Source organism: Oncorhynchus tshawytscha, linkage group LG29 (genome assembly GCF_018296145.1).
Source record: "Oncorhynchus tshawytscha isolate Ot180627B linkage group LG29, Otsh_v2.0, whole genome shotgun sequence".
Classification (NCBI taxonomy): Eukaryota; Metazoa; Chordata; class Actinopteri; order Salmoniformes; family Salmonidae; genus Oncorhynchus; species Oncorhynchus tshawytscha.
Genome location: NC_056457.1, coordinates 10,075,783 through 10,095,278, shown reverse-complemented (window position 1 = coordinate 10,095,278; position 19,496 = coordinate 10,075,783). Strand labels below are relative to the sequence as shown.

The window sequence follows — 19,496 nt, the reverse complement described above, 5'->3', positions numbered from 1 at the left end:
TGGAAATATTTGTTGAAACCTGAGAAGTCAGTCAGTCCCTCAGTCACTAATTCAGCCAGGCAGTCACTCAATCAGTCAGTCAGTCTCTCAGTCATTCATTCAGTCAGTCAGTCAGTCAGTCAGTCTCTAAGTCAGTCAGTCAATCAGTCAATCAGTCATTCAATCAGTCATTCAGTCAGTTAGTCAGTCAGTCCATCAGTCACTAAGTCAGCCAGTCAGTCACTAAGTCACTCACTCACTTAGTTACATTCAATTACATGCAATGCAATGCAAGCCATCTGCAAAGAAAATATTTATAGCTATTACTGTATTACATAACAGCAGACTGCGGTCTATTTGGAGTGTGCATACTGATTGCTCTGTGGCAAAGAGCTTGCAGGAATGAGCAGTTCTCAGAACAGTGCTCTCTCAGGCTTCAATCATTTAACTAGATCATCTACACCCTTCCATTCTACCCTGCCCACCACCCCTTCCAACCCTCTCCCTCGCCCACCCCCAGCCTGTGGTGTGCTGCTCCCAGTGCCCTCGTTGTTTCTCCATGGCAACCGGAGCACTATAAGGCAGGGGAACTGGCAGCTAATCCTCAGGAGCTTACACAATTCTTACTTCTTCTCATAAGAGGTTTTTACCGATGCAAGGGATTCTCCGAAAACAACACAAACCCTTCCTCTCCATCCACCAGAGTAAGGAAACAAAAGGTAGAGAGGGAAAAACGGTAGGTAGCTAGGTCTCTTCATGTTTCATGAAATGTTTTGTTTCATCTTTTTCCAATGGTAGTTTTGGATGGGTATACCGTTTTATACGGTCTTACAGAAGTGTGTGTTGTTCAGATTTGTCTGACATGCAGGGTACATTGTGTGTAGGAGGATGTTGCGAATGCGTTCAGAGGTAGTGTTGGCGTGCGTGCACTTGTGCGTTTGACCTGTGGTGACTCAGGGACCGTACAGCACAAATACAGCAAAAATACTTCTATGTTAATGTCTGGGGATCTGCTTCGGGCATCTGGGACAGTTACTCAGCATGCCCCTTCCTGTATTAGTACGTCCTCATGTTGTGGGATTCATCTGTGTTCTACAGCTATTTATTATTGTTTAGATGCGTGATGGTAATCTGACTCATTGGTGAGCAGGTGGACATCCAGTGGGATTTTCAATTAGAAAAACAACTTGAACATCTATTTCTATACAGTAAGCGTGCATGTGTTCATGGAAAGTGTTCCACCAGAATGTGTTATAGCCTCTGTGTTCTGGTAATATGGCTTAACTCTCTAATCTGCAACATTTTCCTTCGGAGGAATGTTGTTGTTCAGATGTGAGGCCAGGAGTTTAGAAAATCCCTATGTCTGTCTGATCTGCAGCTAATAGTCCACGCAGAGGGAACTTTTTCCCCCAAAACATGATACACACGTTAACTGCTAAGTGCATCCACTCAGGAGAGTTTCTCCAGCCATTTGGCCCTTGTCTCATTACCAACATGCTGTATAGCAGGCTCTGTCCATATGGAGCAATTACTGTATTTAAACTCAAAGTCCTTCCCTTCATGCTCCCTCCCCTGCCCCCTTTTTCTTTCTCCCCTTCTCGCACCCACTCCCTGCCCTTAGTTCTCTCTCACTTGCTTGCACTAATCCCTTTGTTGTGGAGTATTGAGGGGCCAGGGCTCTTGGCTGACTGGCCATCCCTGTGTAATGGGGGCTAATTCGGGTGAAGGGTGCCCAGCCAGCCCTCCTGCTGGCCATCCTCCACTAGATTAGGCGGGGCGGGTACATTTTTAAGGCCTCCCTCAGCCCAAACACATTCTCCCTCTCGTTGCTTCTAGCCTCGCTCTCTCTCTAACTCTCTTTCTCTGTCTGTCTTTCTCAATCCTATTTTCCCTGCCTGATAAAACTTCTCTCTTCCTCTCTGTCTTCCTCGAACTCTTCGCTGCACTCTCTCCTTCTCTTTCATTTCCTGTCCTCCTTGTCATCTCTCCATCCAGCCCTAAGTCAGTGGCAGGGGTCCCAGCAGGGAGATGGGGGTCCCAGGTGGGACCATGCGGTTCTGGAGCCATGCTGTCCCCACATTGCTCCTTTTACCCCTGTGTTTGCTGGGGAGGATCGTGGAGGGCCAGGCCCCAGAACAGGGCAAGGAGAGGGGCTACCTGCAAGAGGCCATCAGGGCTCTACAACTAGGGTCTCAGACCCAGCTCCAGAGGGACCAGACAGGGTTCCTACTCTCCACTGTCCTCCAGGCTGTGCACTGTGCAGAACGGATTGGGGGATCACAGGAGCTCTGTGACAAGGTAAGGCCTAGAACATTCTATGACATCCAACTGTTACTCTCTATCTGCTATGGGGTTCTATGCATAACATTCTACTATATGACACTTTAATTCCATTTAAGGTTTTACTCCAAAAAATAACATTAATGTTAACAGCAATTACTACCACAGTAGATACGATCTGCATTCACTCCTGTCTGTTCATTCTTTCAACCCTGCTTGTCATGGTTGGAATGTGAGTGTGTGGAGGCTTAAGGCCTTGCCCTCTATGCAGCACTCATGCTGAGTGGCTTTAGAGGTCCCTCAAATTGACAGAACACTACATAAAAATGTGGTCTGTGAGGCACAGGGTTTCTGTGTGTTTGTATGGGTGGGATTACAGTGTGTGTGTGTGTGTGTGTCTGTGTGTGTGTGTGTGTGTGTGTGTGTGTGTGTGTGTGTGTGTGTGTGTGTGTGTGTGTGTGTGTGTGTGTGTGTGTGTGTGTGTGTGTGTGTGTGTGTGTGTGTGTGTCAGAAGCCCTGAATGGAGGTCTCATTTGAGCAGGGGTTTTAGAAATTAAGAAAGCAACTCATTCATTAGAAACTGACTCTTATGACCCTGAAACATTGTGCATTGAAAATATTTGCAAAGGTTAGTGCCTTGCCCACTCTCTTCCTCTAGTGTGTGTTCATGTGTTTGTCTGGCCAGGACTGTATTCACACTAACACAAAGCTCCCCATTTGGGTAAAACAGGCCTATTATCAAACAATGAAGGGAGTTAAAGAATTAAAAAAATATCTGTGAATTATATGGATTCAATTGCCTTGCACAGGGGAAAAGCATATTGCCTCTTAATTTATATGATCTCAACACAAAACAAAATGTTAACTGTAACAAAGAACATGCCTTAGATCGTTAGCACAAAGTGTTTGTTTGATGGCTTTAAGTCCTTTTAGTCAAATTGGCAGATTTCTTATTAATCACTCTATTCGCATTCACTGATGGCTGGCCAATTTGACCTGGATGAAAATGAGTTACTGTAAATCCATTTGTACTGTTTCCATAGCACAGGGTGTATGAGTTGATATATACAGTACTTGTCAAAAGTTGGGACACACCTACTCATTCAAGGGTTTTTCTTTATTTGTACTATTTTGTGCATTGTAGAATAATAGTGAAGACATCAAAACGATGAAATAACACATATGGAATCATGTAGTAACCCAAAAAATGTTAACAAATCAAAATATATTTTAGATTTGAGATTCTTCAAAGTAGCCACCCTTTGCCTTGATGACATCTTTGCACACACTTGGCATTCTCTCCACCAGCTTCATGAGGTAGTCACCTGGAATGCTTTTCCAACAGTCTTAAAGGAGTTCCCACATATGCTGAGCACTTGTTGGCTGTTTTTCATTCACTCTGCGGTCCAACTCATCCCTAACCATCTCAATTGGGTTGAGGTCAGGTGATGGTGGAGGCCAGGTCATCTGATGCAACACTCCATCACTCTTCTTTTTGGTCAAATAGCCCTTACAGGTATGTTTTTGGTCATTGTCCTGTTGAAAAATGAATTATAGTCCCACTAAGTGCAAACTAGATGTGATGGCGCATCGTTGCAGAATGCTGTGGTAGCCATGCTGGTTAAGTGTGCCTTCAATTCCAAATAAATCACTGACAGTGTCACCCCCACACCATCACACCTCTTCCTCCATGCTTCACGGTGCGGAGATCATTCCTCCATGCTTCACATTGTGGATGCGAAGATCATCCATTCACCTACTCTGAGTTTCACAAAGACACAGTGGTTGGAACCAAAAATCTAAAATTTGGACTCATCAGACCAAATTGAGTGGCTTTAGATTGGCTGACTGGAAATGCATTCCAGGTGACTACCCCATGAAGCTGGTTGAGATAATGACAAGATTGTGCAAAGCTGTTATCAAGGCAAAGTGTGGCAGCTTTGAAGAACCTCAAATATGAAATATAAAGAAAAACCCTTGAATGAGTAGGTGTGTCTAAGTTTTTGACTGGTACTGTATACTGAACAGACATACTGTGTAAATGCAACATGCAAAATTTTTCAAAGATTTGACTTACTTATAGTTCATAAGGAAATCAGTCAATTTAAATAAATTCATTATGCCCTAATCTATGGATTTCACATGACTGGGTGGCTGTGGGTGAGCCTGGGATGGCATAGGCCCACTCACTTGGTATCCAGGCCCACCCACTGGGGAGTCAGGCCCAGCCAATCAGAATTTGTTTTTCCCCACAAAAGGGCTTTATTACAGACATAAATACTCCCACAGGCGAAGAAGCCGGATGTGGAGGTCCTGGGCTGATGTGGTTACACGTGGTCTGTGGTTGTGAGGCTGGTTGGACGTACTGACAAATTCTCTAAAATGACGTTGGAGGCAGCTTATGGTAGAGAAATTAACAGGACAATTTCTGGCAACAGCTTTGGTGGACATTCCTCGAGTCAGCATGCCAATTGCACACTCCCTAAAAACTTAAGACTTCTGAGGCATTGTGTCATGTGACAAATCTGCACATTTTAAAGTGGCCTTTTATTGTCCCCAGCACAAGGTGCACACTTTGGAGAAAGGAGAAATGCTCACTCACAAGGAGAAATGCTCACTAACAGGGATGTAAACAAATGTGTGTACAAACTTCAGAGAGAAATAAGCTTTCTGTGACTATGGAAACAGTTCAAAGATTTTTTTTATTTCAGCTCATGAACACTGTAGATGTTGCGTTTATATATTTGTTCAGTGTAGCATTCACTTTTTATATCAGTGTCCATATTGTCCATGTGTTTCTAGTAGATAGACGATATGGTTCAAGAGAAAATAGCTAAATGAATGAAAAAAAGCATCTAATCAAACAAAGGCATTATTATCATATAACTGCAACTCTTCCAACTATTGACGTCTTTTACAACTGCCAACAGTTTGACAGTAAAACATTGACAACAAATACATACAGACATAGTAAAATAAATACTAAAAAATGGTGATCATTACAGACACCTGTACAAATATGAAGTACCCAAAAGGGCCACTAGATGTCTCGTGATATATTAAATCATTCTGATAGAAGGTTTCCAGTAATATACCCCCCTTTCACCCCTAATTCTGCCTGACTCATTCTGTAAGCTTCCAGTAAAGGTTTTACTTCATTTCCAAGCAGCTGAAATGTTTACTTTGCAACATATCCCCTACGTCACACACACTGCATAACATGTTTGATTGCTATGTTTACAGTGCCTCACTCCAGACCTTGTCCTCTCTGTCCTGGAGGATGATAGGAAGGCTTACCTCACCGAGGATGACTACCATAGAGTCTCCACCGTTTTGCTCTACTACATGATCAACATGGAACACCTGTGTGCCACCAACCCCTCCCCTTCCTCCTTTTCCTCCTCCTCCTTGTCACCTAGCTACCAGTACTACCTTCTGGCCCTGACCAACCTCCAACCTACAGAAGAAAGAGGCTTCCTCTCCTCCAATGAGATAGAGAGCATTCTGCAGCTCATCAACCAGAACTATCAACCACCTGCTCCAGAGACATCTGGCTCCTCCCAATCACAGGTAAGACTGCTGCACCTCTAGCATAAAACGTCACATCAACCAAAGGCACAGTTCTTCACATCACCAGAGAATCATCTCAATCTCCACACAGTGAAATAGCCTCAGACTGTTAGAGATGGACCCTGGCGAGTTACAGGAAGATATTCCCAGTTGTTAACCAGTAACACATCATCCTCCTTCAGTGTATCGATGCCTCCCGTCTACTGGATGAGTTGGGGATCACAGATAGCCAAGGTGCTGATCCATCCTCAGTGGCCACACTGTCTGCAGCCATCATCACCCACACCCTGCAGGGCCACTGTTTCAGCAAGAGGAACCTGCCCTCCCCTGCCTTCTTTACAGATTACATCTTCCAGTCCCTCAACCGCACCAGCAACCTACATGTCAGGGGTAAGTTTAGGAGTCCTTCCTGTGAGTGATTTGACCATAGAGTTGTATAGAGGGCCCAAAAAGCTATTTAGTACATCTCTATAGATTTGAGTTGTATGTGGTGATGTAAGCACTGTTTGATGTCAGTGCTCTGGCTGTTGCATAGATTTGGAGGAGCTGTTGCACCAGCTTGGTGTGGGAGGTGGTGGTGGAGGGGCCTATCACTCACACTGCAGAGAGAAGCGGAGCATCTCAGGCCCCTCCCATATAGGGTGTGTCCATGAGCCTTTGGGGATCAACACAGACTGGACACAGGTGAGACAGAAACTCAAGACTCCACATTTAGTGGTCAAAACTGATTTGAGCTGAAAAGGCTCACGGTTCAATATTTTCTATTCTTTTCTATTTGATTAGGTATGCTACTCAGCCAATCAGCTGGTGGATATTTTTGTTCTGGATCCACATTTGCATATTTCCCGGGATCACTTCAGACAAATCTGCCCAGCTGTTATCCAGCAGTTGCTAGGGAATGCCTGTGAGTCCACAGAGCCAGCTACACGAGGATCTCCACCCAGTGCCATTGAGAGTAAGACATTGTACCTCACAACCCATCATTAGAAATCAACATCTTGTCTACACTGTCCTTTGGCTGATGTCAATGTCTAGCTATGATGTTCAGCATGCCCCCATTTGTCACTATTTGTCCTGAGTAGAGTCTAAAACATGTGTAATCCATCTGTTGAACAATGCCGTTTATGTACGGCTTCAACACATAAAGCTGCTGTAGTCTGTCTCTTAACTATTGATGTTATCTCTGCTATAGTTCTGAACACATCTCTGTCTCTGCTCTCTCTGTAGAATATGGCTACAGTACGGCTGCTGTGTTACTCATCACCGTGGGCTCCATGTTGGGCATCTGCCTGATCTTCTTCAACTCCTGCCAGGAGACCTACGCCCTCATCCTGCAGCTCTTTGTGGGCCTGGCCGTGGGAACCCTCTCAGGGGACGCCCTCCTGCACCTCATACCACAGGTATAGGGCACAGAGGCCATACTCGTCCCACAAGTATAGGGCCAAGGTCACACTTAATCCATAGGTAAAGGTCACAGAGGCCTCATAAACCTCAAAACACAGGTATAGGGAATGGAGGTTATACTCATGCCACAGGTATAGGGAATGGAGGTTATACTCATACCACAGGTATAGGGAATGGAGGTTATACTCATACCACAGGTATAGGGAATGGAGGTTATACTCATACCACAGGTATAGGGAATGGAGGTTATACTCATACCACAGGTATAGGGAATGGAGGTTATACTCATACCACAGGTATAGGGAATGGAGGTTATACTCATACCACAGGTATAGGGAATGGAGGTTATACTCATACCACAGGTATAGGGAATGGAGGTTATACTCATACCACAGGTATAGGGAATGGAGGTTATACTCATACCACAGGTATATGGAATGGAGGTTATACTCATACCACAGTTATATGGAATGGAGTTTATACTCATACCACAGGTATAGGGAATGGAGGATATACTCATACCACAGTTATAGGGAATGGAGGTTATACTCATACCACAGGTATAGGGAATGGAGGTTATACTCATACCACAGGTATAGGGAATGGTGGTTATACTCATACCACGGGTATAGGGAATGGTGGTTATACTCATACCACAGGTATAGGGAATGGTGGTTATACTCATACCACAGGTATAGGGAATGGTGGTTATACTCATACCACAGGTATAGGGAATGGTGGTTATACTCATACTACAGGTATAGGGAATGGTGGTTATACTCATACCACAGGTATAGGGAATGGTGGTTATACTCATACCACGGGTATAGGGAATGGTGGTTATACTCATACCACAGGTATAGGGAATGGTGGTTATACTCATACCACAGGTATAGGGAATGGTGGTTATACTCATACCACGGGTATAGGGAATGGGGGTTATACTCATACCACAGGTATAGGGAATGGTGGTTATACTCATACCACAGGTATAGGGAATGGTGGTTATACTCATACCACAGGTATAGGGAATGGTGGTTATACTCATACCACAGGTATAGGGAATGGTGGTTATACTCATACCACAGGCATAGGGAATGGTGGTTATACTCATACCACAGGTATAGGGAATGGTGGTTATACTCATACCACAGGTATAGGGAATGGTGGTTATACTCATACCACAGGTATAGGGAATGGTGGTTGTACTCATACCACAGGTATAGGGAATGGTGGTTATACTCATACCACAGGTATAGGGAATGGTGGTTATACTCATACCACAGGTATAGGGAATGGTGGTTATACTCATACCACGGGTATAGGGAATGGTGGTTATACTCATACCACAGGTATAGGGAATGGTGGTTATACTCATACCACAGGTATAGGGAATGGTGGTTATACTCATACCACGGGTATAGGGAATGGTGGTTATACTCATACCACAGGTATAGGGAATGGTGGTTATACTCATACCACAGGTATAGGGAATGGAGGTTATACTCATACCACAGGTATAGGGAATGGTGGTTATACTCATACCACAGGTATAGGAAATGGTGGTTATACTCATACCACGGGTATAGGGAATGGTGGTTATACTCATACCACAGGTATAGGGAATGGAGGTTATACTCATACCACAGGTATAGGGAATGGTGGTTATACTCATACCACGGGTATAGGAAATAGAGAATATCTCCTAAATGGTGACACCTCCCAAGTACATCAAAAATGTTGTTATAGCTGTTTCATGTAAACACGCCAACCTATTTGGTCTAAGATATTTTCTAAGACTGCATAACAACATTTTAACCACTGTTAAACAAACAGTATGGTCAGTGACATTACCCATTGGGATTTCCTTTCTATCTTAGCTCCCCCTTTTTTTCTATAGTCATCATGAGTCATGGCTACTGGACTGATTACAAAACATATAAGAATGCTTTCAGTGTAGATTAAATGTCTCATTGTTTTCTCTCCCTGTCTCCTCTGGAGATCCTTGGCCTCCATGACGACAGTCACCATTACGATCATCACTTTACTGAGGGAAAGGAATATCTGTGGAAGATTTTGGGAATCATCGCTGGAATCTACGGCTTTTTCCTCATCGAAAGGATCTTCTCCCTTGTGATGCCATCAAATGGCCATGTAAGATGATAGTTTTTACTAAAGTATTTATTTCTGTCTCTTGGCATGTTCATCTTCCTGTTTAAAACAATGAATATGCAGTTTGTTACCCACCAACATTGAACTACAGGCCTGAAAAGGAGATAACAATAACAACAATTACTGTTAGCAGGCTGTTTCATGTCCAAATCTGAATGTTATCTATCGAAATCCATAAAAATACAAATAAACGTTATTAATGACTATTTTCCCATTGGTTCCCATTGGCCCTGGCTGAAACTCGGAATGAAGCTGCATCCCTATGGCTTCTGGTCAAAAATAGTGCACTACAAAGGGAATAGGATGCCATTTGTGACAGAGCCTGAGCTGAGCTGACTGTGCAGGTGGCTGTGGCTCTGGCTGGTGGCCTCTGGAGTGACTGGAGGCTGATGAGTCTCTTTTTCTCTGGCAGGGTCACGGGGGCCTGGGCAATTCCCATGACCTCCCCCTGGAGCTCAACTGCAACGGCCAGTCACAGAGGGGCATGTCTATCTCAACCATGCAGCTGGTGAGTCTGTTTGTCCCTCTCTGGCACATATACAGTAGTGTAACAGGCAGCACTTTAAAAATAAAACAGTGATTGCATCAATGGACAGTTGAAGCAATATGAAACCTATTGGTGACCCTTGAACTTCCTCATATGAGAGCAGAAATAGAGAACTCAATTGAAGGTGCATCCTCACACAAGTGTCCCCTAGGCTTGTTTGGACATGAGCTGTCTGTGAAAGGGAAACAGTCCTTTTTGAGCGCTTTTAAGGTTTCTGCTTTGAAGAGAGACAAACAGCTGCAGTGGTATAACTGTGTCCCTGTGTCCACTGATGCTTCAAATTAGAGCTGATGACAAATCTGTCAACCCTCTTTGAACTGGTTGAACACAATTGGCGTGATGCCATAGATTACTGTTCTCAATATTAGGAAATATGTGTCATTTCAACAAAGGCCTATCAACAACAAGAGAAAACATGGGTGAAGGTGGCAGAGGTTTGGAGTGAAAGTGGGAGAAATGATCTGCCAATGTGCAGTGGGAGGCTAATATAAAAGCACAGGAATTCAAAAGAGGCTTATAGGATTCAAAAATATTTGGTCAACATTTTGAACAGTTTGAACTCTGATGTTGACGTGGACAGAATGTTGCATTGCAGGGAAAGTGAAGAGGAGTGTGGGCGAGAGTAAATCTGTAACAGGCCATGGTGTAGGAGACCTTGATGCTGCTGTTGAATAATTCATGCCTTAGAGAAACTGAGCAGTTTTGGCAACTTTGGCAGACTGTTCATGACATAAGCAGGGGGAATTGTGGTCACTCGTGTGCTGCTTTTGCCATGGACCGGAGTAATATCATTGTAATGCAGTGTAATGTAAGGAAAAATCCTCCAATGTATTTGTCTCTCGCCTACAGGGAACTGTGGAGGACTTAGAATGCACAGAAATCCCATCAGAGGAGGCTGAACCAAGAACCCCTACGCATCAGACGAGTAAGTAAGATATTTCATCGTCCTCCTTTATCTTCACTCCCTGTCCCCCAGTCCTCAGTTCCCTCTCTGTCTAGTTTGATCCTCTTCTGTTTTGTCCTGTCTAGTGTGCTGTGTGTAATTAGTGTGGCTAGGACTGGGACTGGGCTAGGGAACGTAGCAGATGGGCTATCAGGACAGAGCCGCCACACAGACAGACTTTCTTTGTGTTCCCAGGACAGGGTATTCCTGTACTGGCTGTGATGGTAATCGTGGGAGACAGCCTCCATAACTTTGCTGACGGCCTGGTGGTGGGGGCGGCCTTCTCCTCGTCCACCGAGACAGGCATGGCGACCACCGTGGCCATCCTCTGCCATGAAATCCCTCATGAAATGGGTGAGGTCACAAGTCACAGAGCAGCTACTGAAAGGTCAAAGGTTGTTGGCATGGGGTGGCAGTGTTTCTTGTTCTTCTTTGGGTTCTTTTGTCAAACAGAAAAGAAACATGTCTTGAGTCATTTGTGTCCCAGTTTTGGAGAACTGAAAACACTGGTTCCAAATGACCTAAAATATGTTCTTCTTCTTCTTACTTTGTTCTTCTTCTTTTCTCTTCATCTCAGGTGACTTTGCGGTGTTGCTAAGCTCAGGTCTCTCTGTGAGGAATGCAGTGATGATGAACCTCCTCAGTGCTCTGACGGCCTTCATCGGCCTCTACATCGGCCTCTTTGTCTCCTCGGAACCAGAGGTCCAGCAGTGGATCTTCACCGTTACCGCGGGGATCTTCCTCTATCTGTCGCTGGTAGAGATGGTGAGGCTGGGCTACTGCTGTTCTTCGTAAAACACACACTGATAGATAGGGACAGGAGTTTAACCAGACAGTGTGTCCCCTTGATCAGTCAGCTCGCACAGTCAGGAAAATCTTCTTTCCCTATTTATAAGTAATAAAATTGTTGCAATTCACAGGTGATTTGGGATAGAGAGAGATTTACCCAATAATCAAACTCCCAGACCCTAATTTCTCCCTCTTCTCTTCTCTTCCTCCCGTTTCTTTCTCTCAGCTCCCAGAGATGAGTCGTGTGAAGACCAACAGGCCCTGTATCATGTTCCTCCTGCAGAACCTTGGCCTCCTAATGGGCTGGGCCTGTCTTCTGCTCCTTGCACTGTTTGAGCACAAACTTAAGTTTTGATGACAGGACACACACACATCATACTATGGTATCTGCCATGCAAATGTGTAATTGATGGCAATGTTGACGGTACTTTGTGGTCTTGCTTTTTTGTTGTCATTTTGACATCTTGTTTATTGATTACAGCATTATTTACTGACACACCATATGAAGACAGTGAACAGCACATTTAAAATGTCACAAAGCAAGAAACATGTCATAAGTGACCGGATAATAGAGTGACGTGAATAGTAGCAGTGACGATGTGAATCAAATGTCATTTTAGATCCAGTGGTTACGCAGAATGTGTTAGAGCTGGATGAATCCACTTTTGTATGAATCAGATGCCTAAATGTGATCTTTAGGACATGAACACATCTTCTGTGTGATGATTTATTTTTGTATGACGTACTGTGTAACATAGGGCACATAGCTAGCTTGCAGTCTGTCTGTCACATCTGTGTCTGGACATGATAGTGGCAGATGTCTAGTCTACAGTGCCAGACGAGATCTTTATATACAGATACCTTGCTTGTATGTGTATATTTGATGCCAAGAGTCAATATTTGCAGTGTTGACCCTTCTTTTTCAAAACCTCTGCAATCTGCCCTGGCAAGCTGTCAATTAACTTCTAGGCCACATCCTTACTGATGGCAGCCCATTCTTGCATAATCAATGCTTGGAGTTTGTCAGAATTTGTGGGGTTTTGTTTGTCCACCCGCCTCTTGAGGATTGACCACAAGTTCTCAATGGGATTAAGGTCTGGGGAGTTTCCTGGCCATGGAACCAAAATATCGATGTTTTGTTCCCCAAGCCACTTAGTTATCACTTTTGCCTTATGGCAAGGTGCTCCATCATGCTGGAAAAGTCATTGTTCGTCACCAAACTGTTCCTGGATGGTTGGGAGAAGTTGCTCTCGGAGGATGTGTTGGTACCATTCCTTATTCATGGCTGTGTTCTTAGGCAAAATGGTGAGTGAGCCCACTCCCTTCACTGAGAAGCAACCCCACACATGAATGGTCTCAGGATGCTTTACTGTTGGCATGACACAGGACTGATGGTAGCGCTCACCTTGTCTTCTCCGGACAAGCTTTTTTCCGGATGCCCCAAACAATCGGAAAGGGGATTCATCAGAGAAAATGACTTTACCCCGGTCCTCAGCAGTCCAATCCCTGTACCTTTTGCAGAATATAAGTCTGTCCTTGATGTTTTTCCTAGAGAGAAGTGGCTTCTTTGCTGCAATTCTTGACACCAGGCTTTCCTCCAAAAGTCTTTGCCTCACTGTGCATGCAGATGCACTCACACCTGCCTGCTGCCATTCCCGAGCAAGCTCTGTACTGGTGGTGCCCTGATCCCGCAGCTGAATCAACTTTAGGAGACGGTCCTGGCGCTTGCTGGACATTCCTGGGCGCCCTGAAGCCTTCTTCACAACAATTGAACCGCTCTCCTTGAAGTTCTTGATGGTCCGATAAATGGTTGATTTAGGTGCAATCTTACTGGCAGCAATATCCTTGCCTGTGAAGCCCTTTTTGTGCAAAGCAATGATGATAGCACGTGTTTCCTTGCCAGTAACCATGTTTGACAGAGGAAGAACAATGATTCCAAGCACCACCCTCCTTTTGAAGCTTCCAGTCTGTTATTCGAACTCAATCAGTATGACAGAGTGATCTCCAGCCTTGTCCTCATCAACACTCACACCTGTGTTAACGGGAGCATCACTGACATGTCAGCTGGTCCTTTTGTGGCAGGGCTGAAATGCAGTGGAAATGTTTTTTGGGGGATTCAGTTCATTTGCATGTCAAAGAGGGACTTTGCAATTCATTGCAATTCATCTGATCACTCTTCATAACATTCAGGAGTATATGCAAATTGCCATCATACAAACTGAGGCAGCAGACTTTGTGAAAATTAATATTGTGTCATTCTCAAAACTTTTGGCTACAACTGTACACACAATACCCCATAATGACAAAGCTAAATTGTGTTTTTAGAAATTTTAGCTCATTTCATTAACAAAAACTGAAATATGATATTTACATAAGTATTCAGACCCTTTACTCAGTACTTTGTTGAAGCACCTTTGGCAGTGATTGCAGCCTTGAATCTTCTTGGGTATGACGCTACAAGCTTGGCACATCTGTAATCCTGACCAGTCTCTCAGTCCCTGCCGTTGAAAAACATCCACCCAGCATTGTTTCCTCCAGACGTGATGCTTGGCATTCAGGCCAAAGAGTTCAATCTTGGTTTCATCATAGTCTGAGAGTCTTTAGGTGCCTGTTGGCAAACTCCAAGCGGGCTGTCACATACCTTTTACTGAGAAGTGGCTTCCGTTTGGCCACTCTATTTAACCTTTACTTAACTAAACAAGTCAGTTAAGAACATATTGTTATTTACAATGACAGCCTACACCGGCCAAACCCCAATCCGGACGATGCTGGGCCAATTGTGTGCTGCCCTATGGGTCTCCCAATCACGGCCGGTTGTGATACAGCCTAGAATCGAACCAGGGTCTGTAGTGACGCCTCTAGCACTGAGATACAGTGCCTTAGTACGCTGCACCACTCGGGAGCCCAAAGGCCTAATTAGTGGAGTACTGCAGAGATGGTTGTCCTTCTGGAAGGTTCTCCCATCTCCATATAGGAACTCTAGAGCTCTGTCAGAGTGACCACCTCGCTAAACACTTATTGCAGAGGGCCTTGTGTTTGGCCCGGTGGCCATCTCTAGGAAGAGTATTGGTGGTTCCAAACTTCTTCCGTTTAAGAATGATGGAGGCCACTTTGTTTTTGGGGACCTTGAATGCTGCAGAAATGTTTTGGTACTCTTCCCCAAATCTGTGATCCGACACAATCATGTCTCGGAACTCTACGGCCAATTCCTTCGACCTCATAGCTTGGTTTTTGCTCTGACATGGACTGTCAACTGTGGGACCTTGTATAGACAGGTGTGTGCCTTTCCAAATCATCTCCACTCAATTGAATTTACCACAGGTGGACTCCAATCAAGTTGTAGAAACATCTCAAGGACGATCAATGGAAATCACAGGATGCACCTGAGCTCAATTTCGAGTCTCATAGCAAAGGGTCTGTATACTTGTGTAAATAAGGTACTTCTGTTTTTTGGTTTTAATAAATGTACAAAAATGGACAAAAACCTCTTTTTGCTTCATCATTAAGGGGAATTGTGTGTAGATTGTTGAGGAAATTATTTTATTTAATCAACTTTAGAATAGGGCTGTAATGTAACAAAATGCGGAAAAAGTCAAGGGGTCTGAATACTTTCAGAAGTAAATACCAAAATAAAGGAACCACCAACCAAGTGTCTTAAGGGTGTTGGGCCACCACGAGCCGGCAGAACAGCTTCAATGTGCCTTGGCACATATTCTACAAGTGTCTGGAACTCTATTAGAGGGATGCGACACCTCTCTTCCACGAGAAATTCCATTATTTGGTGTTTTGTTGATGGGGTTGGAAAATGCTGTCTCAGGCACCGATCCAGAGTCTCCCATAACTGTTCAGTAGGGTTGAGACCTGTTGAGTGGGAGAGACTCAAGTGTTTCCTTTATTTTGGCATCTTACCTGTATGTTCATTATGATATAAGGCTGTTGCTGTTGACAATCAAACCATCCATTGATCCCCATTTGATTAGGAAAACAAACCAAGTCTCAACCTTATTTATTTCACTAACATAGATGATCAAAACTAAAGATAATATATTTGAAGTAAATACTTGGAACACAAACTCCATTACTGAATATCTATAATTGGTTGTCAGTATAATACTCTGAATACAGCACTTTGGGGTCTCAATAAGTGATCTTAGTAAGCAGCTGATATTTTCCAGATATCTAGAAGCGCAAGCAAAAAGATAGAATAAACGATTGTTGTTTACTCAGCCCAATTCTTATTGATTCGGAGATGGATGCCTAATGCATAGGTTGCGGCCAAGGTTTATCATCTCTATCGCCTTTAAAAAAAATTGCTAATGTTGGGGAGGGACGGTTGGGAAATCACCTCGTCTCAGTGTGTAAACAAATGTGGCAACCAATAAAACAAAACATTTCTTCAAACATACTGTATCTATATATAATAATATATGCCGTTTATCAGACACTTTTATCCAAAGCGACAAACAGTCATGCATGTATACATGTTTTACATATTGGTCACAGGAATCAAACCCACTACACTGGCATTGCAAGAGTCCTTCTCTACCAACTGAGCCACAGAAGATCACTGTAGCTCACCCACTATGTTAAACACATCATCTACCAATTTTCTGCTGCTGGGTATTGACATTGTAATGGATGTGCTGCCCCTTTCTTGTCTGGCATGACCAGAATGGAAATCAGAGTTTGTTACTGCACTTTTGTTCTGTTATACAGTATGTAGAATTTGTTCTGATCAGCTCTAGTCAGGTCTAGCCCTGTTTGGTGGTATTTTGGTACTGCTCTGCTCTGTTCAGTTATAACCAATGTCAGGGAATTTGGTTCTGTACTGCTGTTTACATGATACGCCTTCTAAATCAATTATTGTCTCTATGTGGTTATACAATAACACTGCCTGTCAGCTCTCTATTTTGGAGACATGTATTCTCAGTCCTGATCAGTGAACACTGTGTGTGGTCAAACGGGGGGCAGTTCCACCCACCTGAGCAGCCTGTACTGTTCTCTTCATCCAGCAGAAAGCTCTTGGTCTGGGCTGACTAATCCACACTCACCAAGCTGGAGACTCCGGAGGGCTCCTGCCCACACAGCGCTGTACTGTGCTCCCTCTCTCAAAGGCCAGAGTGGGCCTAGAGAAGGAGGGGAAGGAAAAGGTAGAAGAGGGGCATGAGAGGGGAAAAAGAGAGAGACGCATACTGTATACAAAATATTCACTTAGACTATATTCATGAGACAATGGATACATTTGTGATCTTGAATCGGCTGTATAAGGCCACAACTATGATTCGATATTATACAAGAGACGTTTATGTACAATTCTGATGAGAAGCTCTCTTTAAGCAGTAACTGGTTCATGTTGAGTACTCGATACAGTACAGTAACATCATTTCACAAAAGTCTGGTCCACAAGCTGGAGGTAGTCATCTGCCAGTAACTATACAACAAGGACAATATGTTTATTCATAATAACCACAGTATAACCTCAGATCTGAAAATACTGTAGATAGTGCTTAGAGGATTTGGCTTATGGTTGGTGTCAAAGTCGTGAATATTCTGCTGACTCCATTTATTAGAGCTTTCCGAGTCATTCCACAACAATGAGAGGAAGTTCACAGCATTTTCTCCTATACTTCCAATTTATTGTGCTAATTTTGGGAATGCCATCCCCTTTGGAATTTCCAGGAAAGCTCCAGGTTTATTGGTTTGTGTGTGTGTATGTGTGTGTGTGTGTATGTGTGTGTGCGTGTGTGTGCGCGTGTGTGTTGTTCTAAAAGACCCTCTTTGACATGCTTGTGTGTGTGTTTTGAAAGGTGTTCGCTGCCGGGATGTAGGAAGGAAAGGATTTTTATCTGGGCTGTGAGTGCACTTCTGTATCCGCAGCTATCCTCACTCACTCAGCAAAGAGCCCCCAAAGCAGAGTAACGGTCAGGGGTCAGGAGGACAGAGGGAGCATAGACGTGAGCTAAGGGGAAAGGCTAAGACAGATATACAATGGGATATGTCAGCGATGCACTCAGATGTTATCCTTTTGGATTTTAAATCGGGTGACTGCTCTGACTCAATACATAACCCATTGTGCTTCATGTATTGTAATTGCCAAAGCTACGTGCTAACCCACTTGTAGATGTTGACCTGCGTGTCTTGTGTGTGAGGTTAGAGTCAGGTTTTGATGTGTCAGGAGTTATGGTATTGAGCCAATGGTAAGGAGTTAAAATGTGCCTATTAACCCATAAAATCCCTTTTCCACCGATGTCTACATTTCTTACTCTGAAACACCGAACTTTCGCAGGAAAACACAATTACAATATGCTGCAGAGTATAGGCCTACTGTAATTATTGTTTGTAAGTTGCTGTATATGGATCATAATACAAAGACCAGTCTAAAGGCAATCTGATCAGAACAGACTCTACTTTCATGCAAAATCTTGTCATTAATTAGGGTAGCAACTCCCAGAGTGTATCTCAATGATTTGATTCCTCTCTTTCCTCTCTCTTCCCCTCCTTCTCAAAGAGCATTGGCATAGTAGATTCAAGGTCCCTCCCCTAGGACCTGTTCCTCCAATGAGTTTTAAGAAGGAGATTGGGAGAGAGGACACAAGGAATCAAGGAAAGAGGAATTGGAAAAGAGATCAGTTTGTTGAACCAAATAAAACCACTAGAGGGCAATGATGAATAATAAAAGCACTGAGTTTTGTCCTACCAACAACCAACAACATACTGCTAGAGGGGGCGTTTGGGGGCGGTTTACAAGAGGTATCAGTCATTTTGCCCATGACAAAGGCAACTGTCATTGTGTATTAGAAAACGTTTTAGTGGTGACATTTTGCTTTGACAGGAATAGGATTCCTGGTGATGAAGCATGAAAAGACAGATAGAGTGAAGATAAATCATATATGTTTTACATTCTATCTCCCAGCTTCTTAATAGCTTCTACCCCCAAGCAATAAGACTCCTGAACAGATAATTAAATGGCTACTCAGACTATTTGTATTGACCCACCCCTTCTTTACTACACTGCTACTCGCTGTTTATTATGTATGCATAGTCACTTTACCCCTACCTGCATGTACATACGGTATTACCTCAATTACCTTGACTAACCTGTACCCGTGCACATTGACTAGGTACTGGTACCCCCTGTATATCCTCGTTATTGTTATTTTATTGTTGCTCTTTTATTTTGTAACTTTAGTTTATTTAGTAAATATTTTCTTAACTCTTTTTCATAAAACTGCATTGTTGGTTAAAGGCTTGTAAGTAAGCATTTCACGTCTATACCTATGGTATTTGGCGTATGTGACAAATACAATTTTTTTTGTGTGTGTGTGTGTGCAGTGAGCAAATTATATTGTGGCATTCGTGGGGGGCTTGTTTCACAGGACTTTTTATTTGTGCACAAAACATTTTTATGGGCCTAATAGTGAAGCAGTATTTTAACGGTAAAAATGTATTACTTTTTAATGTGGCATGAACACAACCAGTCATGATGTTTTCATTGTATTGTCAAACAAATCACTTAAAAAGGTAGGCTACCTGCGCACTCCAATAATTCCAGCATCCAAAGAGTGCACTATGCACCAGCAATTTGGGACCCAGTCGAGATACAATGTTGCAAGTTCACTATGGAAAGCTTAAGACAGACAGAGAGCAAGGCTGACAGGTAGCATGGCTGCCTCGACCCACGACTTACAGAGCAGGGAGAGCTGTGACACACTGATCCCTTAAAGCGCCAATCCCTTTAGCGGGATCGATTTGACAACATCCGGTGAAATTGCAGAGCGCCAAATTCAAACTACAGAAATATCAATATTCAAC

The 19,496-nt window shown here is 43.6% G+C and overlaps 1 protein-coding gene across 2 annotated transcripts; it reads left to right on the top strand.

Moving 5' to 3' along the window:
- The first annotated feature begins 526 nt into the window (after positions 1-526).
- LOC112227978 (zinc transporter ZIP12) lies at positions 527-12,648 on the top strand. 2 transcript variants are annotated; one of them, XM_024393034.2, is made up of 13 exons: positions 527-715; positions 1,975-2,277; positions 5,503-5,829; positions 6,012-6,219; positions 6,365-6,513; positions 6,613-6,784; positions 7,057-7,229; positions 9,235-9,387; positions 9,818-9,913; positions 10,802-10,877; positions 11,091-11,249; positions 11,473-11,660; positions 11,911-12,648. In XM_024393034.2, exons 2-13 carry the CDS (start codon positions 2,008-2,010, stop codon positions 12,037-12,039), a joined length of 2,100 nt encoding a protein of 699 aa, XP_024248802.1. In that variant the 5' UTR covers positions 527-715; positions 1,975-2,007; the 3' UTR covers positions 12,040-12,648. The 2 variants fall into 2 exon arrangements, with proteins under 2 accessions (XP_024248802.1, XP_024248801.1); XM_024393033.2 differs by having other exon boundaries at positions 1,601-2,277.
- The last annotated feature ends 6,848 nt before the right edge of the window (positions 12,649-19,496 follow it).